General features: G+C 40.4%; 4 protein-coding genes and 1 non-coding gene across 7 annotated transcripts; all 5 read left to right on the plus strand.

Annotated features, from left to right (window-relative positions):
* Positions 1-13: 13 nt before the first annotated feature.
* Positions 14-8,862, plus strand: LOC148322872 (ran GTPase-activating protein 1-like). 3 transcript variants are annotated; one of them, XM_088316756.1, is made up of 16 exons: positions 14-310; positions 2,110-2,229; positions 2,362-2,489; positions 2,664-2,723; positions 2,813-2,992; positions 3,086-3,220; positions 3,463-3,621; positions 4,195-4,308; positions 4,680-4,779; positions 5,058-5,142; positions 5,224-5,407; positions 5,611-5,727; positions 6,799-6,904; positions 7,248-7,333; positions 7,428-7,549; positions 8,274-8,862. In XM_088316756.1, the coding sequence occupies exons 2-16, from the start codon at positions 2,118-2,120 to the stop codon at positions 8,353-8,355; spliced, it is 1,770 nt and encodes a 589-aa protein (XP_088172882.1). In that variant the 5' UTR covers positions 14-310; positions 2,110-2,117; the 3' UTR covers positions 8,356-8,862. The 3 variants fall into 3 exon arrangements, with proteins under 3 accessions (XP_088172882.1, XP_088172884.1, XP_088172883.1); XM_088316758.1 differs by having other exon boundaries at positions 15-310; positions 7,428-7,570; XM_088316757.1 differs by having other exon boundaries at positions 215-310; positions 2,114-2,229.
* A 640-nt stretch (positions 8,863-9,502) lies between these two features.
* Positions 9,503-10,206, plus strand: LOC148322873 (chondroadherin-like protein). Its single transcript, XM_088317293.1, has 2 exons — positions 9,503-9,685; positions 10,006-10,206. Exons 1-2 carry the CDS (start codon positions 9,503-9,505, stop codon positions 10,204-10,206), a joined length of 384 nt encoding a protein of 127 aa, XP_088173419.1.
* A 173-nt stretch (positions 10,207-10,379) lies between these two features.
* On the plus strand, positions 10,380-14,411 carry LOC148322874 (chondroadherin-like protein). Its single transcript, XM_088317575.1, has 8 exons — positions 10,380-10,433; positions 10,725-10,870; positions 11,303-11,541; positions 11,612-11,874; positions 11,956-12,292; positions 12,400-12,752; positions 13,781-13,947; positions 14,093-14,411. The coding sequence occupies exons 1-8, from the start codon at positions 10,380-10,382 to the stop codon at positions 14,409-14,411; spliced, it is 1,878 nt and encodes a 625-aa protein (XP_088173701.1).
* A 686-nt stretch (positions 14,412-15,097) lies between these two features.
* Positions 15,098-15,169, plus strand: trnaq-cug (transfer RNA glutamine (anticodon CUG)). Its single transcript has one exon. It is a non-coding gene; the product is annotated as a tRNA-Gln (tRNA).
* A 257-nt stretch (positions 15,170-15,426) lies between these two features.
* On the plus strand, positions 15,427-17,945 carry rbx1 (ring-box 1, E3 ubiquitin protein ligase). The gene is made up of 5 exons (XM_088316727.1): positions 15,427-15,589; positions 16,774-16,852; positions 17,346-17,416; positions 17,632-17,717; positions 17,801-17,945. The coding sequence occupies exons 1-5, from the start codon at positions 15,512-15,514 to the stop codon at positions 17,811-17,813; spliced, it is 327 nt and encodes a 108-aa protein (XP_088172853.1). The 5' UTR covers positions 15,427-15,511; the 3' UTR covers positions 17,814-17,945.
* The last annotated feature ends 293 nt before the right edge of the window (positions 17,946-18,238 follow it).

Here is an 18,238-nt window from a genome sequence, read left to right on the forward strand (position 1 = left end):
GTCAAATAACTCACTCTGATTCATTCTAGACTGGTCGTCTGTCAATCCCCGAGCAATTTGTTTAATAAGAATTCCAGAAGTTTCAAAGGAAATTATGGCATTTGCGACTGAATTTTTCAAAGAATTTGCTTTTTGGAGCTTGAAAGTGGAACCTGAACGCACCAGTGTAAGCTAATGAACTACAAGTCCCTTGACCACCAACTCTTGAGTCGTCAAGCAGTGTGTTGTGCTGTGCTTAAGTGTTGTTTGAACGTCGGAAAGGAGCGGGAGCGTGAACTCGACGGCATTCATTGAAAACTGCAGCGTTCGGGTAATTTTGTCATTCATTTCATTATGATAGTACCAGTGTCGATTTCCCGTTGGAACTTTCTCAACTCTTGTCGGTCCGCGCTGTTCTCTTGTCCGGCGAGAAAGGCCGAACCACGCTCCGTTTTAATACAGTACAACTGTCAAGATTAACATCGCTGTACTATATCGTCCACTACACACACACACACACACACACACACGTGTAAAGTTGAATTATTTAGCCAAACGTCTAGTTACTCAGAATTTTCACTGACTGGTTTAATAGCAACTCTATACCTTCTTGACTTGGTTTGCGGGTCTGTATCCATTAAATTAGCACCAGGTGGCTAATGCTAGGCCTAGCACGCTTACTGTAAATACCTTTACATTGTGAAAATTTAGTACTGTACATAACAATAAACACTACATAGATCTGAGTGACTGGTTCCGATCGGCAAACATTTTTCATTTTATGTGATCAGTTGTAGTGTCATAATTTGCTGGTCGATCAATGACGTTATTGATCTGGTCCCCAATATCTTTAAAGATATTCCGTCTGTCGAATATTGAGCAACGCTTTTTATATACGTTTTAATGTTATTATATGTTATAATTCATTTCAATGAGCGTCATTTATTTGCAAATGATGGCTATTCATGGTCGGGTCTAATCCCCTACAAATAGTAGGAGTCAACTGCACAGTCAGAAAACAATTAGTTTAAATAATCCGTATCCTAATCAGATCGGTGATCGTTTCTTTTTTTCCCCATCTGTGCTCGACTCCAAAATCTTGACAATAAGAATGATAATACGACATTACCAACATGTAGACTGCATATTGGTCATTTAATGTCGTGTTGTCATTTAGGTTCCATGAATAAAGCTGTCCCACTCGATTTGTGTACACTATAATTCATGCTTAGGTACATCAGTTCTTATCGAAACAAACGAGATAGCAAATGCCTGAACTGTCATGCTTTTTTTTTTCTTTTGGTTGCACAAAGACCACCCTCCATCGCTGCCATTACATCAGCTCACATTCAGAGACTGCTGTTGTTAGTAATTTTATAAAAAGGAGTCAGCTATCTGGCCTCAAACTCAGTGCAATAGCAGACAGATCGGAAATAGTGTGGACATTCATTGGGGTCACTGAACTGGGACCAGTTAGAACTGATCTGAAGAACAATATAAGGTGTGTCGGGAAAGAACTCAGACTGGTATCACAATGAACAAAATATATATTTTGAACCCATGTTATGAGTTTCTCCCTACCTTACGGTCCATACAATCAAGCAGCTTGTCTACAAGGGCTCATGTAGTCTTTGGTTTTTATTTGAGAGAAGAGGCAATAATTGTGGCAAGACATCACCATGACAATATTTCTGCTCACAGTGCCTGAGCATCCGACAGTTCCTGTCATAGGAAAAGCATCACCGTGTTGAAGCAATCTTTCTACTCACCCAACCCTGCTCCATATGATTTTATTTTTCCCTCTTTCTCGGGCTCAAGGGGGAAATCAAGGCAATCCGTTTTGAAGATGGCTTTCGTGAAGAAAATAATAATAATTATAAATAATAACATTTTCTGCAGAGAGAATTTTTCAACACGTGCACAAAGACAAGCAAGGTGTCACTGGTCAGAATAACCAAGCTGGGATGTCTTGCAGTTTGCAGTCAGATGAAGCTTCTTAAATCTTGGTCACTTGTAGTAGAAAATGCATAATAAGTGATTAATAAATTAACAAGTGTTACATTTTTTTGTCAATTGTCTATGCTTATCTCAGAAAATGAGAAAATCATGATTTTTGTTTTTTTCCCCCAGATAGCCTAATGGCGACAGACATTGTTTCACAGTTGGCCGATTCTTTGGCCAAAGCAGGAGTTGAAGAAGGGGAGCTGAGTTACAAGGGTCAGGGAAGAAAGCTCGATGATTCTGAATCAGGTGAGATGGTGACATTTCCATTCTTTCAGCTCAGGAAAAAAATGTATAGACTCACATTTCAGTATTGCATGTATTTTTAAAGATATTTTAAGTTATTTTCCTTCCCTGTCTTAACCGTTTCCCAAATTCTAGCTGAAGAGATTGTGAAGGAAATCGAGAACTTTGAAGGTCTCCAAGCTTTGCGATTGGAGGGAAACACTGTAGGTGTTGAGGCTGCTAAAGCCATCGCCAAGGCCCTCGAGACAAAGAGCCAGTTCAAGGTTTCAAACATATACTCTTGATTTTTCTAAACTTTCATTTGCATCTTGGTCATTTGGATTTTTTTCACCAAGCACCGAGGGTGGCTAAATATTTAGAAGAGCAAAGCTAAAAAAAATAAGATGATTTCTTTATTTTCAAAATGGCAATAAATCAAACAAGATTATTTCTTTCAGCGCTGTTACTGGAGTGACATGTTTACCGGCCGCCTCCGCTCTGAGATCCCTCCTGCTCTGGTAACAGCATTGTCCTAACTGTTTTTCTGTGCGTGTTTTTTTTTCTCATGACTACAAGGTCCCAATATTTTTCTCTTTCTCCGTCAAAGAATTCGTTGGGTGATGCTCTCATGCTTGCGGGTGCCAAGCTGACTGTTTTAGATCTCAGTGACAACGCCTTCGGCCCAGACGGCGTTAAAGGCATCGAGCAGTTGCTCAAAAGCTCCACCTGCTACACTCTGCAGGAGCTTCGACTCAACAACTGTGGCATGGGCATTGGAGGAGGGAAGGTAAATCATGTGAAAATCATCCTCAATTTAGACGTACTTTAGATATACAGAATTTCCTATTTGACCATTACGGCTCTCTTCTGCCTTTCTCAGATATTGGCTGCTTCACTGATCGAGTGCCATAAAAAGTCTAAAGCAGAAGGGCCTCCCTTTGGTCTCAAAGTGTTTGTGGCCGGGAGGAATCGCCTGGAGAACGACGGAGCCAGAGCTCTCGCTCAAGCTTTCCAGGTAGAGAGGTCAAACAGACAATTGGACTTTTAATAGATAAAGACCTACAGGAAATGTTACTGAAACATAGCAACTGATGTTGTGGGCTAAGTGCTGCCCTCCAAACACAGTTTCACGACGATGTATCCTGATATACTACTTGCCTACATCATTTTGTTTTTCGGAGACACGCTTTCTTTTTAGTGAAAATGTGCTTGCTTTGTGTTCTTCTGTGAACTAAGAACTTCTGCTTGTGTTGGTAGTTGATGGGCAGCCTGGAGGAGATCCACATGCCACAGAATGGCATCAATCACCCAGGTGTAAACGCCCTGGCGACGGCGGTGCAGCACAATCCAAACCTGCACACTCTCAATCTCAATGACAACACTTTCACTGAAGAGGGGGCCATTGCCATGGCTAAGGTATGATTAATAAAAAAAATTGAGGTTGCATGATCATTTTGTATTAACTATGACCTGCCACTACATATGACAGGGAAAATGGACCCTTTTGTGAAGTGTAAATACCATTGCCACAATTTATAACTCGTATCAAGTAGACCACGTTAAATATGGATTGGCCACATTAGCCCATTGGCTCTGTTGCTGTTCTTATCTGAAGACTCAATGCAGCTTACCAGCTTTATGTCAGTAGAAAAATCCAATGTAAAAAAGTAGTAGTAGTAGTTTCGTGTGGTTTTCACACCTCCTGTCTCATCCCTGAAAGCCATGCCATTTTTGAGGTGTGTAGTCGAGAGCAAGTTTTAACGCTTGGTTCGTCCACCAGGGTGAGATTCCTCTTAGTCAGGCCCCCAAAGTGCTAGCTGCACTCCAGGGAGCCGCTCAAGCCTCCACACGATGGCAACGTGGGTGTAAAAAAGTTAAAGCTATCAACTTTGGAAAAAAAAAAAAAAGGCATCACCATCAGACAAATGTGACATGATAGTGTTGACCAATATTTTCGTTGATTTGTTAACACTTTCTGTTCGTTCACAGGCCCTGAAACATTTACGAAGCATCCAGGTAATAAACTTTGGCGACTGTTTGGTGCGCCCAGTTGGAGCCACAGCCATTGCCGAAACGGTTTCAGAAGGACTACCGATCTTGAAGGTTAGTGTGTGGTCACTTGTCCTGTCGTAACGTAATTGTAATCAATTTGTTAGACTGGCATGATAAAATCAACCCTGGAATGTAGAAAACTACAAATGCAAATATATTTTGGCTGCATCCTTTTCCCCAGTTTTGTTCCTGATTCACCAGGTTTTGGTCAGAATCATGCTACACTTAAATTTTTAGCTTTTTATTAGAATTGTCGCTGTCGACCATAGGTGTCCAAATAGGGCATATTTGCTCATCAATGATTATTTACATGTTTATATTTTGTTAGACTATGTACTGTTCTACTATACTTATTGGAGAATCCTTTCTTTCTACTTGACCTTTATTTCTTCTCTGACCAAATTCTCTGTTACATTCAACAGGAACTTAATCTGTCATTTGGAGAGCTAACTGAAGAAGCTGCATTGGCTGTGGCCCATGCAGTCAAAAACAAAAATCAGTTGGAAAAACTGGACTTAAATGGTAAAGATCTGGAATTTCCAATTGCTTCATTCATAACCCACTATGGCTGTTCATAAAGCAAAACATGCACAAGCTGAGCCCTCATTGGGCTTACCGGTAAACAAATGAGAATAAATAGAATTAAAACAAAAATGGAAAGGAGTAAAAATACCAGTTGAACAACCTGCAAAAAAACAGAAGACAATATGTAAACATTCGGCGGCAGGATGATTATGACGATAACAATGAATATAATATTCTGTAACTACCTAGAATGTGCTCAACCGTGTGTTTTGCAGGTAACTACCTGGGAGAAGACGGCTGCAAAGCACTCAGAGATTTCATGGAAGGAATCAACATGGCCGAGCTTCTGGCATCGCTCAGGTAACGGCAGCATCGCTTCAGATTAGCGCTTTTGGAAGGTCGTAAAGGTGGATGATTATCAAAATCTTAACTTTTCTTTAGTGATGATGAGGGTGAACCGGGAGATGATGATGATGATGACGACGACGACGACGATGATGATGATGATGAGGAGGAGGAGGAGGAAGAGGAGGAAGATGATGACGAAGAGGTGGATGAAGAGGAGATTGAGGAGGAGGAGGAAGAAGAGGATGAGGAGGAGCAAGATTTAAACTCTGGCAGCAAGGTAATGCTTCTTATGAAAAGAGTTAATAATTCCGACACATTTATCAATTGCTTTTCGTTTAATGAAATATTAGCCCAACGTTTTAGCTAGATCTTCATTGTATGAAATGCAATGATTTGCATCTACAGACTGGACCATTTTTTCCCTTCAAAATCCTCAAAGAAACATGTTTCTGTGACTGACCTCTCACTTTGTCCTTATAGTTCTCCACACCACCATCAGCACCACGGCCACCCAATGTCTCATCCTTTCTCAGTTTTCCATCGCCGGATAAACTGCTCAAGCTGGGATCCAAAAGAGCAACACTCATTGAGCAACAGGTACAGTCGATGATAAGTCAAGAGAAGGGTGCCAAAATCTGGAAAAATTCAAATCATTTATTTGATCCCATTTTTTGTCATATATTAAATCTATTCGGGCTTCTTGATTTTGCATACTGGCTGATTTCTATGGGGAACCAAGCCACAAGTATTCCTCGAAAAACTATTTCCAGTGTATATTTGCTGGTTCGGGCTCAGGCCAAAAGTATTACTTTGCGCTTTGTTAAGTTTAATTATTTTTTGGGGACAAAATTAACACCAAGAATTCCCAAGATACCATGGAGTCTTACTTTGTTTCAAAATCCGAGTTAAACCATTTCATACCGTTTGTGTCAAGCGCATTTTTGTTTGCCCATGTCTGATACCGCGTCACTTTGTGGTGCTAATGTCTTATTTAGGCTAGCGTGCTAGCTACTACTATTGATGAGCCTCATGTGAAGTTTTAACTACGTAATACAGTCGTTTATGTGCCAAATTTGAATGCATGATTTTGATGTTTGGTTTATGATACTCTCTGTTTTAAGTGCTTTGTCATTAATACACAATTACAAAGTCCTTTTTTGGGGGTGCGGAAATTCGTAAATTTTTCGCTGTATATGCCAGCCCCCCCCAAATTGCGTGTAAGGCCAAGTAGCCATGTGCACTGATGTTTCCTGAACAATCAATGGCAATAATTGTGAATTGCAAACTTTTGGACAAAATGTCCACTGCCTCCAGTTTCCGTACTGATAGATAGGGTCATGGCTCCTTTACTTGGCATATGTAATGGTTTTGATAAATATCAAAGGTCCAAAAAAAAAAGACAGCAGTACATTAATTGCAGCAATTTAGCTTGTAAATTTTCAATGACTTTGTTCATGAACCCTAATTCCTCTGTGAAACAAATAACTTTTCGGTAATGCGTATAACCTATCCCCTACCACGCGGGATACATTATAACCACCTTCGACCTTGCATTTCTCATTTTCCGCGCACAAAGTAACAAAGTTCAAGACAGCCATACAAAATGAACTCCATAGCTTTTTAAAAACGGGGATAAAGCTGATTCCTTTTTCTTCCCTTTTCGGCCAGGTGGATGTGTCTGATGCAAGAAAAACAGCTGAAGCCTTTCTCAAAATTGCATCTGTGTACAAAGAAGACAATAATGAAGTTAAGAATGCAGTTTTGGAAAGTGTTGGTGAGTTTTTTTGTGATGTACCAAAAACATCTATCTCTTGTTACCTTCTCTTGTTATATATTGCATGTTTTATAAGGTTGGGCAATATGGCTGCAAATGTATGACATAAGTATTTCATATCAGTCTCAAAACTTCCTCTTGCATGCTTGTAATTATGGCACAAATCTCGTGCCTCACTGTAGCGACATCCTGCAGAATGCTTTATTCAGTATCAGGGTTTTCTTCTGCATTTTTTTTCTCTCAAACACACTATCAAACACATTCCTTTTGGACTTGCCTTATATACGTAAAAGCTATTGCCACAGAGCTTTTAATAATTTTTTTTTTTTTTTTCTTCTCACAGATGCCCTTCTCAGGAAAGCCTTTTCTTCATCATTCCAAGGCTACAATTTAGTGTCCTCTTTGCTAGTGTTGCTGGGGCTTATTAAGGTTAGCAGAAACAGACTCCCCTTTACCTCTATGTACATGCCTTTTCAGTCTCCATACTCATTTCTTTTCTCTCCGCTCCCTGTCGTCATCCCAGAGTGAGGATAAGGTGAAGCCTGTGCTGGTGGTAGCCGGTCACCTGCAGGTGTTGGAGCACGCTGTTCGTCAAGACTACTTCCCCAAAGAGAGTGTGGCTGTGCTGGAAGCCTTCATGTCCCGGTAAGGGCGTGACAAAATGAGGCAATCAGCAGGCAGCTTCCAGGTATAAAACATCGCACAATACTCATGAGGAACAAAGCACCGACTACATGAATGCTATCGGACCTGGTGTGTGGGGAAACAGTTATGTACTGTATGTGCTTACGGGTAGTGCCAGTTCACATTAGTGTTGATGCCTCATTCATATTTTGAAAAAAAATGTTTAGCGTTCTTTTTTCCAAGTGTGGATGGCACTGAGTACGCAGTCGTAATGATGTGACTAAAGAAAGATAAATCAATCGTGTTTGTGTGAGCGTGCATACGCTCTAACATTTTGCACTTTTTTAGAGGGGTTCACATGTACCCAACCCTCGCTCTGCCCAACAAAAACAAGCTCAGAAAGACAAAATGTCACAGACATGGTATTAAGATTAACAGTTGTGAAAACAAGAAACATGTCTCCTTTGAAATAATAAAAAAAAAAACAGTCGTTCCCAACAGTCACACAATTCTGGACTGTAATTACATTTTTTTTTTATCATTCTTCTTTATTAACAAATTTCCTTCAAGCATGAACTAGGACAAAGGAAGGTAAGTCCGCTCTTTAGTGAAATGACAAATAGAGTACCATTAAAATAAAATTTTCAAACCCTTTGTGACATATCAGCATGATCAGCCATTTCTTCTTTTGTCTGACCGTGTACAAGTGCTTTCAGACGAGATAATTTTTTTTAATCATCCCCAGAAACAACAAGGCTTTGGAGTCCTGTGGCTCTTCTCGACACAAGCTTCAGTCCACCTTGCAAAGGGCCCGCCCAGAGAGCTGAGGACTGCAAATGAACAAACGATTTTCATGGCCCTTTGGGAACCGGATCACATTTGCTCAAATTTGAGTGAAAGGCACATCTTCCTCATCCAAAATAATGTTTACTGTATTTCTTTGGAGCTGGATGCTTGTTGATCTGTTCACTTGGACATTGTTGCCTAACACTTAGATACCATCTTCCTTGTGACTGCTGGTGTATTTAAAAAAAAAAAAAAGTTGAGGCTGTCAGGTGATGTTTGCCTGCTACGCAGCACACTATATTGTACGATGTCCTTGAATGCAAACTTAATGATGTCATTTAAGGCTGATGTACATTTTTGTTTTCTGCATTTTCCTTTACTTTTTTTTTTATCTTGTTCTTGAAGCTCATTAATGTATGTCATGTATACTATGAATGAGCTGCTTAATATTGTGAAAGTAAAGGTAAACTTCGAAAGGGATGTATTTTCTGACTCGAGTCACAAGCTGTTGTGGCTTTGCATTGTAAAAATAAATGTAATTGATTTCATCTTGTTTGCATGGCTCGCGCTTTATTCCAATCGGTTTCCATTTGTCGTCTATCCGGTAACTTGAGCATGTCAAGTTGTTTAGGAAATTGTTAATGCCACAATGAATACTTGAGTTCAAATCTATTTGACTGGTAATGCTTAATGTACAAATGTGACTATTCCTTGCAGCTTCTCCAACTTTAACTGGGCAGAAAATGTAAAACCAAGGTGTTAATTTGCAGTTGGGGGTGCAGGGATCAGGGGTCACAAGAGGAAGAATTTACCAAAGACTCGTTTTTAGCCATTGGACTCCAGACCCTGAACACGCTGGACTTTGTATTTTAAAAGTCACAGGAAAATTCATTCGTATTTTCTTTTTGTTTTTCCTAAAACATTTCATGGCAAAGAAACAAAAGTTGATTTCTGCATAAAGGTAAGATATTTTGTTCTTTCACATTATATATATTTTTTATAGATGTATTTTTAAGCTTATTGGGGCGGTGAAGCCATGTATTGAGAGTGTAATCAAAAATATTGGTTTTATTTTTATTTAGGTACATTGTAACAGTTACATACTTTTAATATGAATATCGTGCATATTTAAATATTTTTACAAGACTTGCCCTTGCAGTCAATTTTAATTTCTCAAGTCTTGTACACATGACCATCTTCCTTGCACAGATGCTTGTCCTCCTCCCCGCCGCAATTTTACTGGCGACTTTTGCAATCATATCAAATGTGGAAGCAGGCAAGTGTCCTCGGGTGTGCAGTTGTGACGTCGCCAAGCTCACGGTGGCCTGTGTTGGCAAGAACCTTACTGAGGTTCCCCCGAATATTGACGAGGTGAGAAATTGATGTCTACTATCTTGCTTCAAACGCACACTACTTCTCTTCTTGCTATGAAATTCCGATGCCTCTTATTGGAATCGATGGTATTTATAGCATGTTTATTACAGTATGAGATCTATCAAATGCTGTAGCTCACATGTGTCAAACTAAAGGCCAAGGGGCTTGTTCCGGTCCTGTATGTCCTTTTATGTGGCCCACTAAAGCAAATCTAGGCCTACATGCTTCATATTCTATAAAGTCTCAATGATTTAGACATACCGAAATGGATAAAAAATAAACTCTGACATTATTTTCTCTCACTATGTTGCATACAGGTCACCGTCCAATTGGACCTGAGAAATAACAACCTCCAGGTGCTCCCCAGAGGGGGATTTCTGCACACACCTTACCTCACCCACCTCAACCTACAGCGCTGCAACATTGTCACAGTGAAGGAGGGGGCTTTCCGCATGCTGGGCCGCGTGGTCTCCCTAAACCTGGCCTACAACAAAATTGACATCCTATACCAGGCATGACAACTAAAACCAACAATTCCACAAGTTTGTGCTCTTTCTAACAAATTTTCCCTCCACAATCACCCCTGTAGGAGTCTTTTGACGGCCTCTCATCTTTGAAGGAGCTTCATCTGGACCACAATAGTGTTGAGGAGATCCAGCCTGGAGCCTTCTTGCAGCTTGGCTCACTAAACATGCTGGCTCTCACCCACAACCAGCTGGTGTACATCCCCAACATGGCTTTCCAGGTACGTGGGCGCCAAATGACATTGAAGAATGAGGCTGTAGATGACAAGGAATACGTTTTTGGGTTTATTCAAAATGATGTAAAGGGGAAAAAGGTGCAACTAATTGTAATCTGAGAACGGAGAAATGGTTCCATTGTGGCACAAAATAAGGAAGTCCTCCATATGCATCTGTATCCAAATCTGACAAAATGTAGTGGTTGTTGGTTTTGTTTTTGGATTCCTGATAACAAACAAGCTGCATTCAAAAGAATACATTACCCGCCACTCCCCAATTTTTTTTGTCTCTTGCAGGGCCTGCAACACATCAAGTGGCTTCGTCTCAGCCATAACTCCATCAACAACTTAGCTCCAGAGGCATTCGCAAGCTTGTTCACCCTCACACGCCTCAGTCTGGAGCACAATGAGCTGCAGTTTTTCCCCACTCAGGCTATGACCAGGTAGGATTTTTTTTTTCAGTATAGCCTTGATCGTTACACGCTAGACCTGGTGACTCCTGAGAAACACTCAAAAGTACTTCTTAAGTACAGAATGAGAGTACTTTTGCCAGCTCCATTTACAGATTTACAACGGTTAATTGTTTTCCTTAGAGATCCATTTTGTGCTTTAGCCCTATCTATGCAATTTAATCTTTCCACATATCATTAAATCTCTGCAATCTGATCCGCGGACTCACGACCACTCGTTTGCAGGAATTTTCATATTGGTCTTGTGTTTTATTTGCATTCATGGTGAGCACACAAAAGAAAAAGTTAACTTAAATTCATTTCAGTCAATCAATAACCTTTTAATGAAAGATATCAACATTTCCTGTCAATGCACAATAACAGCATGAGGAATTAAGAACATTTGAATTATCTTGCCCATTGAAGACTCAAGGAGCTAACGCGCCTGGACATGAGTCACAACCGCATGATCTACCTCGGCGAAGAGTCCGTCTCCATGGCAAAGCTCACACACTTGTCCCTGAGCCACATGTCCCTCCAAGACGTGTCAGAGCAGGCTTTGTCGCAAGCATCACTGCTCTCCCACTTGGACCTGAGTCACAACCAGATTCGTTACCTGGAACCTCTCGCGGGCCCCAGGAAATTTGCCAGCCTCAACCTCACTGGTATGCAGCGCTTCTTTATTCGAAGTTTAGCGTGTGTTTAATTTTTCTACTACTAATTTTATTCTTAAAGCCAACCCCATCTACTGTAGCTGCTACATGAGGCCTTTAAGGAACTGGGCGAGTGTCGGTGGTGTCAAGCTGCTGGGAAACTGCGCAGGACCACCTCACCTGTCCGAAGAGCCGCTCCGTGCCGTGGCGGCCATGGACATGCGTTGCCGCAGCAGGGGTGACCCACTGAAGGATGAGTTTGAGGAGGAAGTGATTGCCGTCAGCAGCCCACCGACGGCCAAACCCAAACAGAACGTCAAGTGTCCAGTTAACTGTGACTGTCACGTGAGTTCACATTTTCTAGCTAATGAGACTCGTCAGTTATGATGAATATACTTTTTTTTTTTTTTTTTTAACCCCTTCTAGATTGAAGCACAGCATGCCACATGTGAGAACCGAGGTCACACCAAAGTCCCGCGAGGCTTCCCTGCCAAAACTCAACTACTGGACCTTCGCAGCAACCACTTCCACAACATCCCCGCCAACAGTTTTCCAGCCACCGGCCAAGTTATTTCTTTGCACTTGGAATTCTGCAAAATTCGTGAGATTGAAGGGGGCGCATTCCGAGGAATGAAGAAACTGTTTTATTTATATCTTTCTGACAATGATCTCACATCGTTGGGTCCTGAAACCTTCACTGGAGTCTCGGCGCTCAGTTACCTTTATCTGGAGGGGAATCGTTTGATAAAGTTTCCTGGTTCAGGTCAGTGGGCTAGAAAGATTGACTGATATTAAAATATTTATATATATATATTCATGGTGCGTGGAACAAGGAATGAGTTATATTTGACGTCTTTGTTTCTTCTACAGCTCTGCGACTCTTACCAAATCTTTTTGCATTACACCTGGAACGCAATGCCATTTCAAAACTGGAACCCACGGGTTTGCTCTCCTCAGTAACTCCAAAACTAAGAGAGCTTTACTTGACCAATAACACCATACGCACTATTGCCAAAGGTGCTTTGGACTCTGCCTTTCTTGGTAAACTTCACCTGGATTCAAATAAACTGACCAACGTTCCGACTGATGCAATATCCAAAGCCATCAGTCTGGAGGAACTCAACCTGTCTAAAAACCGAATTCTCTCAGTGGGACCAAACGCATTCCGGCCGATATCTCAAAGTCTGAAGTGGCTGTACATGAACCAGATGAGCACCGAGAGGGTATAAAATGAATAACACTTGAGCGTTGTCTACAGCATGTTTATGCTTTTCCTTGTAACTTGTTTTATTTCTTGTAGCAGGCTATTTGGTCAAATCGGAAATATGTATTTTTATTAGAGTTTAGATGTAGCGTTTAATGCATACTTTAAAAAGAACATTTATGACTGTTTCATTTTAATTTACTAAATGAGTATTAAGAATTAAAAGTCCCTGTGCAGTAAAAACAAGTAAATTTAAAATCTAAATTTACCATACCACAGAGAGAGTGAGCGCAAGTATATAAAATATTTATTTAATTAATTAATTTAAAATTGTGGGGGGAAAAAAATAAGCCTTGATCTCCACTCTCAAACAAGATGGGTTTTTTGAGCCACCGAAATGTTCAGACTGGAATGTATCCAGGGGTTATACTGTATATTGAGGGGTATTAAGCACCTTGCTAGCTCGGGAGCTAACAGGCTTCCAGGTTCCTCATGGCTGGCTGACCAACTCAACTGCGGGGGTCACCTCCTTGCTTTGAATTTTAAATAATGACAGCAAGCTCTTCAATAAATTGTGGCATTCAGGGAAGAAGCATTTTCAGGGTGTAGGCATCACTAGTTCGCTAGTTAACTGCACACAATAGTGGTAGAAATACGGTAGTATGTAACTCACAATTGCGCCGAATCACCACTAAAGTGAACAAATGCACTCAAAACCGTTATATAGTGGGGGGTTTCTTCTTTTGGGGTCGTCAAAAATAAAGGATACTTAATAAAACATGCAGTTGGGAGAGTGTAGAAACTATACTACAGGAATTTGTAAATGCTAAAGGCCACCAATTTAAGCACCTATGATTTTTCTTACGTCTGGTTATTTGTAAGATATCTTAACTGTGACTGAAATAAAGCTATTGTTTGTTTTTTTTTCTGATAAATCTGTATGTTGGGCCAATCTAATGTGGCCTACGGCAACTGCACATTATTGTAGATTACTGTTTGGCTCTGTTAAATGATTCATCACGATTCCCTTCTGACACCGATGTGCAGATGTCCAGGGACGCTCTCGCTGGGCTTGGCCCAGGACTGAAGGCTCTCACTGTGAGAGGAAACCAGCTGAAGGAGCTTCCTGACTTGGGCTTCCTCACTGGGCTGGAGGTGGTTGACCTTCAAGACAATCCTCTGTTGTGTGACTGTAGTTTGCTGCCACTGCGCAGGTCAGTGAATGTTTTCCTCAGATTGAGGGGTTTGTAATCAATTTCGGAAGGTAATTAGTATTTAAGGAAATAAAGACCCATCTGATGGGAAGCATGGAGGACTAGTGATATACATGTCTCCTTCACAGTTTGCATGTTCCACCAGGTGGATGGAGAAAGTGAGTTTGGAGGTAGCCGCTACCTGTGGCCTCCCTTCTAACCTAAAAGGGCAGAAGGTGAGAGATCTGGATTTATTCAAGTCCTGTCCAGAAAACAGCTCCAAGTCGGACAAAAAGCGTGTCATCGTTTTAGCTGCTTCTCATGTGACAGCCAAGAAGCCCAAATTCAATCTTGTGAAAGCTTCTGGAGTCAAGACTAAACTGGAAAGGAACAACACAAAACGACCAAAGCCAACAAAGAAAAAGCCACAAAAGAAACCCATTGGAGCAACAGTCACCAAAAAGAAGAAAGTGACAAAAACATAATGGGTCATCAGATAGGCTAGATTTTATTTTTCTGTTGTAAGTGTTTATTGTAAAAATGCTGACTGCATGGAGTGCCCTGTTTACTTCCGGAGTAAATAAACATACAACACAGGGATCTCAAACTTTTTTGTTGCAGGACACATGATTTTCCTTTGAGATCCATTATGACAGTGGAACCACATATCAGATAAAATTTTATTTATAAGGCACTTTTCAGACATAAAATGCAGCTCCAAGTGCTGTACAATAAAAACATCCCAATTGCAACAAAAGAAGGAAGACCCGCTCACACCCACCCAACATACATATGCCGATAATGTGTAGTGACAAAGACCAATGAACCAGAAGTACTTCAACTAGATGGCACAAGGTACAAAATGAACCTCTGTATCCACTTTCTGTGACATTTATGTTTGGTGATGTGCCGTGAGTCTTTTTTTCCCAATGTAAAATACAGTGAAATGTCACCATTTACAGGGACCAGCGCAGCACCTGGTCCCTGAGTAATTCACCCCACCCCCTTAAAAGCTAATGTAGTTGCCTATATATGTCACGTGAGCAGCAAAGCACTACTTGTGTCTAAATGAAACTCACCAACTCACCCCAATATATTTCCCGGAGACTAATAGCGAGCATAATTATTGGGTGATTATCAATTTATATATTGAGTTGCGGATTCATCACATGGTTCCATGGTGTAATGGTTAGCACTCTGGACTCTGAATCCAGCGATCCGAGTTCAAATCTCGGTGGAACCTGAATTTTCTATTTTTCTCCTAAACGTCAGTCACTTTTATTGCCCATGGTTTGGCTCACAAAAATGTGTTACTAGTTGCAATTAGTGGGCGTTACATAGAAAAATATATGATTGAATGACATCACGCACCAAGCTCGGTATTGTTTTAAAGCAAAAGTTCACTGGTGCCTTTTAAATAAAATCATAGAAGTTTCAAACCAATGCATCTGTACTAAATGACGATGGTGGCTGTGTAACAATTCCTGACGTTTCAGAACGTGTCACGTCCCTTATTTCGGGTTAATTCTGCACCGGAAGTAGCCTCTCGCTGAATCACGTTCGCTATAAACTTGTCAGATTCAAGATGGCAGCGGCTATGGATGTAGACGCACCCAGCTGTTCTAACAGCGGAGCAAGCAAGAAGCGATTTGAAGTCAAGAAGGTATGGTTTCGTAAGTTACTGAGCTACGCGCGTGTGAATAAACGCCAATCTTTCCCCGGGATATCAACGCTAGCTCGTTGGCATCAATTAGCATGCTAGGTTGCTAACTGCACTGCCGCTTATTTAGTTTGCGATTAGCTTGCCCAAGAGTCGTGGATTTACTATTACAATTTACAATAAACTATGAAACTAAAGACGCCACCTCCCGTATGCAATACAAAATATATGGGGTATTCTGCTAAAAGCGAAGCATGTTTAGGTGAACGTCCATCCATTTTTATAGACGTGGAGTACAACAGAGAAATAGTGTTGTTCAGAATAGCATTTGAAAGCATGTTTATATGTACACCACTTTGAAACACGTGTTTACGTGTTCGGTGCCTTTTTTTAGCACCTTAAGATACTGATAACAAGTCGCAACTAGCGTTCAGAAATGACTAGAGAATAATTTTATTCATCTCTCTCATTATTAACTTTTTGCATATGTGTTAAAAGTGCCTTGTCAGACTGAACATTTATAGAACACTAGAACACTTACACAATATACAACTGTATTTGAAAACAGTGCACCCTACTAATAAAAATAAATTAAGAAATTCTTATGCAATAATGTTATCCTCCCTTGAAAAATAAACAGTCAATGACATGGAAATATTCCTGCAGTTATCTGTCACAGTCCTCATGTCAACCGTCTCACCAGTGGCCTGTTGGTGGTCTCAAGGTGTATCAAGCTGTGGCAGAGAAGAGCTATACCTACCTATACCTATACCCTTCACCTTAGCATAGGAGGCCCAGAGCTGTAAGTGCCCATGTTTGGACAAATCTACATAGTTGTCCGCTGCAGCTGAAGGTTAAATGTAAACAAACAACTGCAGTTTTCCCAACAGTTCATCAGGTAGCGAGTAATCTCACACTCTCGACAATGTCAATGAAAGAATGGTTCAGGTCTTTCCCATTTAATCCTCTCTGTTCTCTGGCACTTAACTTTATTCTGGTGCCCGCTGTCCATTCATAATTATTTTCACCTCAAATAATGCATTTTGCAATGGCACGAACATTATTAAAGCAGAAAGAGTTAATTGCACACTAGGCTTTAATTGATTTTGTAGCTTCTTAATAAAATTTTGATTGAGTGTTTAATTTGGTGAGCTGTTTCTAACTGTTGTTTTATTTTCCCCAACTAGTGGAATGCTGTGGCACTGTGGGCCTGGGATATTGTTGTGGATAACTGTGCTATATGTCGAAATCACATCATGGATCTTTGTAAGTTCACATCAGTTTTTTTTTCTTTTCTTTTCTCAAGAGAAATATTAATGTTTTTAAGTTCTGAACAGGAAAAGATGATGTCATGTTGCATATAGCCCTATAGTGAGTGTGATTTATTTTTAATAGTTTTAAACCTGCACATTATTTAACATCTAAACAAAATCCTTGATGCTAAACTTCTTAAGAATCTGTCGAGGCCATGTTTAATAGTGTTAATTGGAAAAAAAAATACATCAATTGGCGACGTGACTTTTCAGTTACTCGCTGTCCGGAGTGGCCAGAGAAGTAATTCGCACGATTTATTTATGCCCTTCAATTAAATAAGTGATTTATCTACTGTCTGAAAGCCTTTTATTACAACAGATGGAGTTGAACTTAGGTAAAATTTTGAACTAATCACACCTTTGTGGTGAGGGATGTGGTGATTAAAAACTGTCATTTACCTAAAGGGAAAAAGTTACCAATTAAAATATGTGTGACTTGCCACCAGGTATAGAGTGCCAGGCCAATCAAGCTTCTGCCACGTCTGAGGAGTGCACAGTAGCCTGGGGTGTCTGCAATGTGAGTTTAACCGATTTGAAAAGAAGCACCCTGATCCGAATTCTTTTAAGTGCATATTGTGTCTCATTAAAAGCTTCTCGGACCAGCTAGGAAGCAAAAAAACAATTTCTGCCTGGAGAAAAATATATTGAATCCTCATTGAGTTATGCTTTTAATAAAGACACTGACGCGTTTATGTTGAGATGCTCACGTTTACATTTGTTCATCGTCCACAGCATGCCTTCCACTTCCACTGCATTTCCCGCTGGCTCAAAACTAGACAGGTGTGCCCTCTCGACAACAGAGAGTGGGAGTTCCAGAAGTGAGTAAATAAGCGATTTTGAAGTTGACATTGCGTAAATTGTTGGAATGTCACTCTAATGAGTCCTATTTTTTTCCCCCTAGGTATGGACACTAGACCTCCTCCGTGGATTTTTTTTTTAGGTTTTCCCCACAATGGATCTCTTCCCTTTCAGCTTGTTGTAACCAGAGTTGTTTCTGTACATTTTCTTTGGTTTGTTTCCAAATAAACAAGATTAATATGACAGAATAGATTTGAGTGAAGCATTTTTTTCTGATGGCCAAAACTGAGAAATGTAAGCACCTTTAGTGGAACAGCATCTGATTAAATGCTGGATCATGGGCCTGACTTGGCTGTAATATTGTATTTTATTCATAATCCACTTGAGTGGTCCAGTAGCGATGACTGGACCTTTGGTGACAATGTTGTAAAACTCAGACTGGAAAATATCTAGTGAAAGGACAATTTATAATGGTTTAATTGCATGGTAGCACGCCCAAGTAAAATGCAGTAAATAAAATGCATCTGGAAAGTATTCACAG

The sequence above is a fragment of the Idiotropiscis lumnitzeri genome, chromosome 15 (genome assembly GCF_059441095.1).
Source record: "Idiotropiscis lumnitzeri isolate Australia: NSW breed Sydney's pygmy pipehorse chromosome 15, RoL_Ilum_1.0, whole genome shotgun sequence".
Classification (NCBI taxonomy): Eukaryota; Metazoa; Chordata; class Actinopteri; order Syngnathiformes; family Syngnathidae; genus Idiotropiscis; species Idiotropiscis lumnitzeri.